The following is a 12533-nucleotide window of genomic DNA, read 5'->3' as shown; positions in this document are numbered from 1 at the left end:
TGAGATAACAGTTGTGTCTCTCCTGCCTTTGCTGGGGACCCCTGCAGTGTGCCCCAACTGTCCTGGCTGGGACCGTGCCTCAGACCCCAAGTGGACCTCTGCATGCCTTCCCCACACCTCTCTTTTACTTCTTCAGCAAGAGGGAGAATTGGAGGGGATGACGAAACCATTGAAAGGAAACTTGGACATTGGTTATTCCTTTTATTTCTGTCCACATCGGCCCCAGTGTTTCTCATAGCCATTTGAAATGTGGAATGTATGAGAATTTTATTTAAAAAAATGTTTTTGACAAATACTAATTGCATATATATATGGGATACAATGTGATGTTTTTATATATGTATGCATGGTGGAAAGAGTTAACTAAATTAATTAACATATCTATCACCTCACCAGCGTATCATTTTTTGTGTGTGGTAAGAACATTTAAAATCTATTCCTGTAGCAACTTTGAAATATATAATACATTATTATTAACTGTGGTCTCTGTGTACTGCTAAAACTGTTACTATTACAATCACTAAAACTATTCTTCCAGTCTAACTGAAACTTTGTACCCTTTGATCAACATCTTCCCTTTTCCCATCTCTCCCCACCCCCATCCTCTGGTAACCTCCTTTCTACTCTTTGACATCCACTCTTTCACAGATAAGGGAGATCATATAGTATTTTTCTTTCTGTGCCTGGCTTATTTCACTTAGTATGATGTTTTCCAGGTTCATCCATGATAGAATTGCCTCATTTTTAAAAGCTGTATAGTATTCCACTGTGTATATGCGCCACATTTTCTTTACCCAGTTATCTATCCATGGACACTGGTCCCATACCTGGGCTATTGTGAATAGTGCTACAGTGAACGTGGGAATGCAGATATCTCTTCAACATACAAATTTCAATTCCTTTGGATATATACTTAGAAGTAGGATTGCTAAATCACATGGTAATTCCATTTTTAGTTTTTTGAGGAACTTATATACCATTTTCCATAATGGGTGTACTAATTTACATTCCCATCAAGAGCGTACAAGGGTTCCCTTTTCTCCGCATCTTCTCTGACATTTCTTGTCCTTTGTCTTTTTGATAATAGCCATTCTAACAGGTGTGAGGTGGTATCTCATTGTGATTTTAATGTGCATTTCCCTGGTGATTAGAAATGTTGAACATTTTTTCATATATATGTCTGCCATTCATGTCTTCTTTTGAGAAATGTCTATTCAGATCCTTTGTCCATTTTTAATTGGGTTATTTATTTTCTTGCTATTGAGTTGTTTAAGTTCCTTATATATTTTGAATGTTAGCCCCTTATCAGATATATTTGCAAATATTTTCTCCTAATTGTCTCTTTGTTGTTTCTTTATGATAACTTAATTTTTTTAAAAGTGAGGTCGCATAACTTTTGCAGTGAAAAAAATGAAACAAAAACACTACAATAAAACAACTACAACAAAAATCTCACCATGGTTCAGTTTTCTCTGAATTCAGAGAAAGAGAATAAATACAGTCGAGCATATCTGTGCACTGAAAGCATCATAGGAAAGGGCAGAGAAAAATCAAGGCTTTTTAGGCCAGGTGAGCTTTTGTTTTCATCCACAGGGTAAGCTCCATTTCCCAAAGCTGATGGCTGTAGTGCCCTGGATTGGTTTACTTTAGAAGGTGGTGGAGAACTTGGGGTGCTGGTACTATGTGTGTTGTCATTTTTAGGTGGAATGTTTGAAATCAGAGTAGAGAAGAAATATCCCTCACATTTTCAAGTGCTTCAAAGCCACCATTACATAAATAATTGAGCTTTTAAATTAAAACAAAATTTTACTTATTAAACTTAAGGACTCCTACTGGGCTATACCTTATTAACTGAGATTGTTACTGTGGACACATGAGGGCAATACAACTGAGTTTCTTAGCATAATTAAAGCACTTCGCTAGTTTACAAGGCACTCCTTATACTTGGCCTGTTCAGTGGTGTTTCACTTTACTGCCTTCTATTCATAATTACAGCATGAAGTTGTTAACGTAAGGCTTCCTTCTGGTTTGTTCTCTGTTCTCTTAAGTTCTTTTTTTTCTTTAGTGTGATGGTGAACAAAAGGAATAAGGTTACATTTTCTACAAATTGGTTATAAATTGATTAGGATGAGGTGATAATGGGAAAAAGGTTTCCTGTCTCCTGTATTGGAGATTGATACTCAGGATTCTGTTTTAAAAGTCTGATTCTTTGAGCTTCTAACATTCTTGTTAGCATTGCTTCATATGTAATACAACAACATTAAAATAGCTGTAAGGGGTTTTGTAAAATGCTGTTATTGTTATGTGATATATGGGGCAGTGTAGAGATTAAATTTGCTTTTCCTTCCCATTCTCATTAAAAGATTAACGTGGGCCTTTGCTTTCCACTTAAAATCACTTCTTAAAACTGCTGCCCCGGAGTCCGATCTCTCTTCCTGGAGTGCTGACCAAAGCTGACATGCCCGCACTATAGACCTCACTGCTTTTCTCTGTTTTCTTTTGTAGAGACACAGTCTGGCTCCCTGGCCCAGGCTGGAGTCCATAGCTCCAACTCCCGCCATAGCAGGATGGGTTCGGGAGACCCGTTTCTTCCTCATTGTTGCTCCCTGGAGTAACTGGCGAAGGGCATTGGGCATCCCCAGTGGTGGCGGCCGTGGCGTCCAGGGTGCCCGCGCTCCGTGCAGAAGGCCCTTCCTTTTCGGCCTCTGCAGGCCTACTGGTTTTAATGGTTCTGCTGGTCATCAGGAAAGTGATCGCTTTCTTTTCACTTTCAGAGGCGGCGCGGGGAGCCAGGCGCAGACCACGCAGAGCGCCGGGGCCGAGCCTGGAGCATGCGGGCAGCGCGGCCGCGGGCGCCCGGGCCCTGAGGCCAAGCGCGGGTCGGCGGACACCCTCGCGCCGCGCCATGGCCTCGGCGCCCTGGCTGGACGGCTGAGCGCCTGCGGGAGCGGGCAGGTCCGCGGATGCGCCCCGAGGCCGCCCGGCCGCGCGATGGCCGCGGACAGGCTACGATGGAAGTGACCTGAGCCTCCCGCGGTTCCTCAGACGGCGCAGCGAGGCGCAGGCGAGTCGGGAGCAGTATGCAGGAAGCTGGCTTCCAGGCCACGCGTGCTTTCACAGGTGAGGCCCGGCTCCGCTCGCCCGGCGGGAGACGGTGAAGTCCGGGGTGGGGAAAGGCTGTGCATCTGCAGTCAGAGGCAAAGACCGTCCAGGGCCCAGGGCTCAGGCTGCCTGGCCACGGATTCTGGCAACATAACAGTGCGTGTCCTCTCTCTGGATAGGAATTTGAAAGCATGTTTGATATTCCTGACTCTGCTTTTGTTGAATGATAGGGTACGCACAATATCCTGTAGTATTTGTAGGGTTCCTCCAAGTCCCTGTTCTCCAAGGAAATCTGTCACGGGCAGAGAGTGCAGGGGACATGTTTTGGCCTTTTTACAGAACAGGAAAGACTGTCCCAGGGCCAACACGAGTTGCCCACAGGCACCCCTCCCCCACGTTTGGTTAACTTCCTCAGATGCAGCCATGGCAAGGGGGGCGCCGGGTGAGCTCACTGCAGGGAGCTGGGAGAAGCAGGGCGGCCCGAGGACCATCCATTTGCCAGGTCACATGTTTCGCAGGAACGCACTCAGACTGGCTGGGGCCCAGAGCGGTGGCCATAGACACAGGGGCCTTTGATTTTGGACCCTGGCTCTTTGTGTGAATCACATAACATCCCAGGAAGCCACTTAATCCTTCTGGGCCTCTGGCTGCTTGTCCACAGGCCACTGCACAGAATCCAGGGAAAACGTTTCTACATAAAAAGAGCCTTGTTTTTTGGTTTTTGTTTTTTATTTAAAGGGAATGATGGTGGAAATACTCACAAGAAGCGACCAACCACATTCTCTGTCCCTGGGAGTCCTGAACATGTGAAGCTTTTCAGACTTTGTGAGGGAGCAGGTCGGCTTGTTGGCTGCCTGGAGAGAGAGGCCAGGGCTCAGGCTGGAATTGCAGTCAGCCCCCTCTGGGACTAGCTCTCAGCCCCTGGACCAGTCCTTGAACCCCTCTTCATTTCCCTTTGCTCCTCTGTATATGAAGAGGGTCAGGGAGCCTGTCACCCTGCAGCTCTGAGGAAGGATGTGAGCCATGGAGCAGCCTGGCACCTTTGAGTCCTCAGGTTGTTTCCTGTCGTGGACTCTTGCCACGTGGAACCAGGTTGCCAGGGCCTGAGCCTGGCCACCTGTGTCCTCACCGTGCACCTGTGGTCACCTGAGACCTCTCAGCACCTGCATCTATGACAGCACCTCCATCCTGGGGTAGTGGTAGGGAAAATGAGTTCAGCTGTTTAGATGTAGATTCAGAAGAGCACACACAAAGTCAAGCTCTCTAGAACCATTTTTCAACTTCTATCCCCTCTGGCTGGAAACCCTGCCTTCTTGTCATCCCTTGCTATGTACACTCCAGCTGTTTGGGTCCCAGGAACTGCTCCTTTGTGGAATGCCCCTTCCGCTCGCAGGCCAAGGGTGGCCTGCGAAGCACCTGTGAAGTGGCCCAGTGTGTACTCAGCCTCCTTGTCACCATGCCCCAGGAGGGGAGGAGAGGCATGTAGGAGGTGCATGTAAAAAAAACTCTTAAAAGTAGTTCTGAAAGGAAGAGGAAACAGGAAAAGAAAAGGAAGAGAGGACAGAACAAAAAGAACCTGAGGAAGAGTGGCACAGGGTCAGAATTCAGCCCAGCTCAGTCCCCAGCTGTGTCATTGTCCCCCGAGGGGGAAAGGCCCCTGTGGTCATCACTTCCTCCCCACCTGACTCCTGAGACTCTGGCTGTGTCGCTTTATCTTGGACAGTCAGCCCTCTAGAGGGGCTTGGCTGCAGGGTGGAGGTGGCAGGGGCACCCACAGGGGCCAGTGTCTGGCACCGTCTCCCTGCCGCCTGCACCTGGCATGGCCAGTCATAGCTCCTGCTGAGACAGCCACATCATCCGGCCCCTCTGCCCCAAGGGAAAGGAAGCCCAGGGCTCTGTTTGGAATAATCAGAGTCCCTAGATTGCTTTCTGCCTGGAGATCCTTGATGAGCAGGACGGTGCCGCTTGAGCGTCTAAGCCCAAGGAAGTAGCAGCTGTTGTGGAGTTTACCGCCGCAGCCTGTCATGGGCTGGGGCCTGTGCCTGCATCACCTCCCACAGCTTGCTTATTCTGACCTTCTTGTAGCTGCTCCCAGCTCACGTTTCTTAAGTTTTATTTTTAATTGACAAATAATAATTGTATACATTTGTGGAGTGCCATATTTTGATACATGTTTTGATACATGTACACATTGTGGGATCAGGCCTAATTAACATGTCTGTCACCTCAGATATTGATCATTTCTTTGTGGTGAGGACATTTCAGTGTTTTCTCTTTGAGCTCACATTTAGTTTTCCCAGGAATCTGTTTCCTTATGATTTGGCCTCTTTAGGATAGTCGTGAAGGCCTGTAATTTCAGCACTTTGGGTGGCCAAGGTGGGAGGATCACTTTCGCTCAGGAGTTTGAGACCAGCCCGGGCAACATAATGAGACCCTGTCTATACAGAAAAAGAAAAAAATTAGCCGGGTGTGGTTTGTGTGTACCTATAGTCCCAGCTATTCTGGAAGCTGAGGTGGGAGGATCCCCTGAGCCCAGGAGTTGGAGGTTACAGTGAGCTATGATGACACCACTGTACTCTAGCTGGGGTGACAGAGTGAGACCCTGTTTCAAAAAGCAAACAAGTTCACCTGTACCCAGCTGTATCTGCCTCCCTGAGTAATAGCCCTGCCAGCAGAGGTGGTATATAACAGTGATAGCTGATGTTCTAGAAAACTCCTGCTATGCTGGGCACCATGTACCTTACCTGTATTTCCTCTGTCATCCTTGCAGTGATGCTGAGGCCCATGTTATTATGCTAGTTTGCTTAACCTGGAGCACACATGGTGTAGCCAGGGGTTGGCAGTGCCAGCGGCCTTTCCAAATCTAGTGCTGTGTGGCCTTGGCTGCACACTGGGCTCACTGGGGGGCTTTCCCGCTGCCTGGGTCTCACCCTCAGGGATTGGGATTTAATTGGCCTTGACATCCCCTAGACCTCCTATATCGTGACTTTCATCCTAAGGAGATCCCAGGTGCTCAGTGCGCGTTAAGGTCTGGCACCACTGGGAGTGGGCACTGTGCGGAGATTAGTGGGCAGGGAGAGGCTGGGTGTGGTTTGCGGGGGTTGGCTCTCCAAAGAAGAATCTGATGCACACCATTCCCTCCATGGGTAGGATCGAGTAAACTAATCTGTCCCTTCTAAGGAAGCTGCCAGGTATTGGATTGTATGTATCCCAGCTAGATGCACCTGCAGGATGGTGGTCTTTAAGTTTCCACATCTCTTTCTAGGAAGTAACCAGTGGTAACACATAGGACTTGTGAGTTCTTGGCCTTCTCTTGAGGTGGTTTCCTGTAGACTGGGTTCATCGTTTCTCTTTGCCTATTCTTTGTTGGCCCAGGTGGTTAGTGAGAGCGGCCTGTGATGTGGGATGGAGGGGCGGACCTGTCTCCCTGCCCAAGCAGTACGTGAAGCTGTCCTCCTAGAAGGCAGTGAGCAGGAGGGGGCGCCCACCCCCAGAGTTGGTTTGCTCTTCTTAAGTTTAATGATTTTTAGTCTTGTCTTATTCTGGAGTAATGAGAGATGCTCATGTCATAGCTCCCAGAATTGAGGATTTGGTGGTTTTGCTGATACTCTGGGCTAGTGGAAAGGACTATTGCCTTAAATATCCTAAATGGTGAGGCGGGCTGAGGCATTTTTCCTTGGCTTTCAATTTTATTTTAGGGCAAGACAAAAGTCACTATGCAGTTAACCATACCTTTGCTAAAAGAAACTTGTCACTTTATCATTTATGTTCCACTTCTCCTGGGAGTGGAGGCTCAGAATTCCTGTCTAGGAAGGGTCTGGCCCTAGGGGCTGCTGTGTGGCTTCCGGGAAGGGCTGGGAGACCTGTTGGGCAGCTTTGTTTGGAGCATGTGAAATTACTGTGATGGTGCAGGAAGCTTGGAGGGCCCCTGCCCCTGAGGCCACCTGGCCCTCCTGTGTGGTGACAAATCTGCTCTTCCTGGGTGAATGTGGGCATGCCCACAGAGATACATGCTGCAGATCTCACTTCCTAATTGTGAGTTTCTTAGGCTAATTCTTACACACGGGAACTGATAACATGTTTTTAATTTTCTCAACATATATAATTTAGAAATGATTTTAGTCATTTAGATACTATTTTATAACAAAAATTAATTTTTTCCTTGTATAAGTAATATCTTTTCATTGTAAGAAAATTTGGAAAGCACAGAAAAGTCAATAGAAGAAAAATAATTATCCATACCTGTTCTTGCCATAAGAAGCTTTCTGCTGGTAACATTCCAGTCTTGTTTTCCCATGTAAATTTCTTTTTACAGAGCTGTGGTCATAATATATATTCAATATTATCCTGATCATTCCCTTTTAACATTCCGTTATGAGTTTTCCTTTTAAATATGTGTATATATATATATATATATATATATATGTTTTTGAGACAGGGTCTTGCTCTGTCACTCAGGCTAGAGTTCAATGGTCTCATCATAGCTCACGGCAACCTCAAGCTCCTGGGCTCAAGCCATCTTCCTGCCTCAGCCTCCTGAGTAACTGGGATTACAGGCATGTGCCATCATACCCAGCTAATTTTTATATTTTTTTGTAGAGACAGGGTCTCACCAGGTTGCCCAGCAGGCTGGCCTCAAACACCTGGCCTCAAGGGATCCTCTCACCTCAGCCTCCCAAAGTGCTGGGATTACAAGTGTAAGCCACCACTGCCAATATTTTTTAAAGTACAACTTTAATTGTAAGTTTCCCTTGCCCTAGAACCTTCCATGACATTGTCTTGCTTCTGAGAAAGAGTGCAGCCTGAAGTTCAAGGGCCCCTAAGATTGTCTTTCATTCTCTTGTTATCACCAGAGTTCCAGACAAAGCGACCAGTTGCCCATCCCCAGGTAGTTCTGCACGTTTTAATCTCGAGGCTGTTGCTCACAGTTTTTCATCTCTCATAGAGTCTCTGCTTCTGCCATTCTCTTCTCTGTCTTCAAGATCTATCTTAGGTCCATGAACTCTTTTGTGACGAGCATGGGAGAAGCCTAGATGGTCTTCCTGCCAGCAATTTAATAGATGTAGAAATGATTAATAGTGGCTTTTTGTTAAAACCTTGAGTGTTCTTGCCTGAGGGATGTTATATTTACTAAGAGAGCCATCAGAACATGCAGTTTACGGTGGTGTGTGTGTTTGGTTTTATGCTGTGCTGTTTAGCCTCACATCTGGCCCTCAGTTATAAACCTAATCTCAATTAATAAGGTTTGTGTGTGTGTTAATCTGTAGTTTACGTCGCTATTCTGATAAACCCCAAACTCAGATCCGTTTTCTCCCCTGTGAACCTTCCGTGTTGTTTCCAGGGTTTTCCTAGGAAACATGCCACATGTGCCACGTGCTTATTTTCTTTTTTGAGGCATTGCAGTAGCCTCATGTCTAGGAGTGTACATGTCCATTGTAAATAAGGATGAGAAATAATTTTATTGTTGCCTGAACGTGTATTTATTTTAAGGTTACTTGTATATGTACAACATGAAGATACTTACAAATATCTTGTTTTTGTAGCTCTTAATTAGCTAAAACTTTAAAAGAAATTGGATATAAGATTATAAAATCAGAAACATTCCAATTAATATTTAATCTGACAGATAAGTTTGTTTTGCTGAAGCCTTCAATTTCCCAGCTCTTTTTTTATGGCAGGGAGAGGTGACGTGGTGACAGTTGTCTGCTGCCAGGTGCAGGCTGTCAGGGTTCGCCGCAGTGCAGACTGGGTGGAACTTCGGCTTCACCATGAGCTAAGTATCAGCAGTGGTATAAGATGATTCTCTGTCACTGAATATCCAGGATCAACATGATCTGCACATCTCATCAGATTCTCTGAAAATGTTGCTTCTGTCCATTGCACTTCTGAAACTGGGGTGTCACCGTTACCCCCCCAAACGGAGCCATTTAGCTCTGGAGAGATCAGACTTGTGGCCTTTGTACTTTCTTTCTTGGGTCCTAGACCCTTGCTGCATCAGTATACGGACGTTTCTGGAATCCTTCACACGATTGTCTTGTGCCCCTGTCACAGGGCGAGCCCAGGCTGGGAAGGCCCCGCTGTCCCCCGTTCCTGCTCCAGGACACTGACGTGCCAGCGGGCCTCCCTGAGGCACACTCGTCACTGCACTGAGATGGAGACAATGACCACTCACTAGGTCGGCGTGAGGACTAAGTGAAATCACGTTGGTAAAGGGCCAGGGGCCTGGTGCCCAGTCCATGTTCTCCCACTTCTTCCCTCTCCATCTTCGCAAAGTCGACTGCTGTGGGGACCAAGGCTCTGGTCCCCAAAGGTTCACTGAAAAATCACTGACATGAGGCAGATTGATTAATACGGAAAAAGACATACATATGTATTTAGCATGTATACACGGGGCATTCAGGATGAAGGCCCACAGATACAGGGGAAATTGTCCACTGTTGTGCTTGGGTTCAACAGAGCGTGGGCAGCTGTGTGGAATATGACTGGACAAAGAGGGCATGATCTGACGCTGACAGACGGAGTGGGGAGACCCAGCAAGGCCTGTCTGTCTGGATTCCTCTTGGCCTCTCTGAGCAGCATCCTTCTTCTGGGTGTGGGCAGGACCCTCTCTGGAATGGGGGTCTTATGCCCTAAATCTGACAAGGCAGGGAACATGATTTCTTTATGGCTAGTTGTTACACAGAATAATTTTAGGTTTCATGGTTGGCTTTGGGGAAAAGAGGTTCTGGCTTTTATGACTCGCCTTGGGGAATAGGGATTATAGTTTCTACGGCCAGCCTCAGAGGAGAGTGGGACTGAGAGGCAGAAAGGCAGGAGAAGTTCAGAGAACGTTTTCTTCTAAGGCTGCTTCTGAGGCTTTCATTTTAGGGGACTGTTTTCTGAGCCCCAATGCGATACATAAAGGCCTCAGAGGAACCAGGGGTTTATTTAGCAGATACGTAATAGGAGCTCGGGCCACGCCTGTGTCCCAGGCACTCAGAGTCTGAGTGTCATCATGATCTTCACCATTAGCAGCTGTGGCTCAGGCAGCATTGCGTGCTGGCTCGGCTGCAGGGGCTGAAGACTTTCTACTCCAGCCGGCACTCTGCTCTTGGGACTATCCGGCACTGAGCTTCCGCTCCCGGGCATTATATCCCGTCAGGTAGGGTTTCCGTCTTACCTGCATCCCCCACCTGCTGGTGCTCAGGTGATCGTCTCTGCAAGCATCACAGGTGAAGGGTCATCAGACTTGGCTCAGGGTTGAGTCATGGATCTCTGTTTGCTTATTTCAAGACATGGTGTTTAAATGGGAAAACCCAGAAATGAGGTGCGCAAATAAGCAATTTAACATCTGAGTGGTGGTTTATGGTTCCATTTAAAAATTTTAACCAATGGCAGTAAATATGGCAATGTGGACATTTTTTCTTTATTTAACTTTGGCATTTGTAGAATACTTCCAGGTGGTGTAAGGAAGACGTCACTTGGTCCATCATTTGTTAGGGACAAAAACAACAACAATAAAATAGCAGAAAATAATAAGGGTGCCGTAGCACTAAAGCCAGATGTTGAGCTCTGGGCTCTGTTAGGCAGCATAGCTGACCCTCGGCGTCCATGAGGATTGGTTCCAGGACCCCGTGGACGCAAAAATCCAGTTACACAAGTCTCTTATATAAAATGGTGTGGTATTTGCTTAGAACCTGCGCACATCCTCTGTATATGTTAAGCCATCTCTACATTACTTAAAATACCCAATGCAATGTAAATACGGTATAAATAGTTATTATACTGTAGTGTTTTTGATTTGTATTATTTTTTAATTGCTGCATTGTTATTTTTTTTTTTTTTTTTTTAAAAAAAACACTTTTGATCTGAGATTGACTGAATCTGCCCATGCAGAACCTGCAGCTATGGAGTGCTGCCCGCACAGCTGCCCGGACTGTCTGGAGAAGAGACATTAGTGAGGGCACCATGCTGTGTCTCAGAGAATACCTACCAGAGGCCATATTGCCATTGCTGAGAAGATGGGGTGTGCTCACCTTCACATGGGCAGTGCTGTCCCCTCAGCCTTGAGTTGGGTCTAACCTCTTAAGAAGATCCACCGAGATCAGTGCTTCAGAATCCTGCTGTTTCTCGTCACCTTGTCCGTATGGCCCTGGGTGGCAAGACTGACCCATGCACTAGGACCTGTGGCCCTGCCAGGGCTCAGAGCTCCTTCCCAGCAGGAGTGGGATGGGAAGCCAGGCTGGTCTGTCATATATACTTATTTTTTCCTTTGTCATAAACTTTCAGAAAATTCCAGGTATCTTCCTTGCCCTTTTGGAATTAGCTAACATTGATTTCTGCATGCATTATTTCACAGAGCCGACATCAGGAGTGCAGGTTGGCTGCCGTGGCAGGGACTTTCACACATGTGGTCTCATGAGATGCTCAGGCTGGCCCTGGAGCCATGGGTGCAGGCCAGGGGCCAGCCAGGGCCGAGGTGCCAGAGCGGGTGAAGCACTGATGCCCTGTGCTGCGTGTCAGGGAGAACAGAGAGAAACGGGTCAGCGGGACGCATGGAGACGGGAGGCTGAAGCTCCAAACTCAATGGGAATGTAAAGCATTTGTCTGAGAGTGTTGTCTGTGTTCTAAGTTGGAAAATATTTAGGTTGGTGGAAAAGTAATTGCTGTTTTGGACCATGAATTTTATCATAAGTAGGCTCGAACACATCTTTATTTATCAAAGTAGGAACCATTACAATCAATACATTGTTGCCAACGAGAAATATGTTTGTTTATTCTTGTAGCTTTGGGATTCCACGAACTCTTGGAAAACATTTTCTGCATCCTGCTGGTTGTGGAAGCGTTTTCCCTGCACAAAGTTGTGGAGATGCTTGAAGAAGTTGTAGTCGGTTGGCAAGAGGTCGGGTGAATATGGTGGATGAGGCAAAACTTTGTAGCCCAATTCATTCAACTTTTGAAGTCTTGGTTGTGCGAATGTGGTTGGGCGTTGTTGTGGAGAAGAATTGGGCCCTTTCTGTTGACCAATGCTGGCTGCAGGTGTTGCAGTTTTTGATGCATGTCATCGATTTGCTGAGCATACTTCTTAGATGTAATGGCTTCATCAGGATTCAGAAAGCTGCAGTGGATCAGACCGGCAGCAGACCACCAGTGACCATGACCTTTGTTGGTGCAAGTTTGGCTTTGAGAAGTGCTTTGGAGCTTCTTCTCGGTTAACCACTGAGCTGGTTGTCGCCAGTTGTCGGATAAAAAGTGGTTTTCTTGACACATCACAATCCGATCAAGAAATGGTTCGTTGTTGTTGTGTACATACAATAAGAGAAGATGACACTTCAAAATGACAATTTTTTTGATTTTCCTTCAGCTCACGAGGCACCCACTTGTTGAACTATTTCACCTTTCTAATTTGCTTCAAATGCCGATTGACTGTAGAATGGTCAACATTGAGTTCT

At 46.5% G+C, this 12533-nt stretch overlaps 1 protein-coding gene across 4 annotated transcripts in view; it reads left to right on the top strand.

Moving 5' to 3' along the window:
• Window positions 1-12533, top strand: part of LDLRAD4 (low density lipoprotein receptor class A domain containing 4) — a 380175-nt gene that overhangs the window by 146326 nt on the left and 221316 nt on the right. For all 4 annotated transcript variants that reach the window (XM_075993695.1, XM_075993692.1, XM_075993694.1 and 1 more), the window contains exon 3: window positions 2775-3120. In XM_075993695.1, the coding sequence (XP_075849810.1) occupies window positions 3081-3120 (40 nt within the window). In that variant the 5' untranslated portion in view covers window positions 2775-3080. The remainder of the gene's footprint in view (window positions 1-2774; window positions 3121-12533) is intronic.

Source organism: Microcebus murinus, chromosome 17 (genome assembly GCF_040939455.1).
Source record: "Microcebus murinus isolate Inina chromosome 17, M.murinus_Inina_mat1.0, whole genome shotgun sequence".
Classification (NCBI taxonomy): Eukaryota; Metazoa; Chordata; class Mammalia; order Primates; family Cheirogaleidae; genus Microcebus; species Microcebus murinus.
This window is presented reverse-complemented; position numbering and strand designations above follow the sequence as displayed.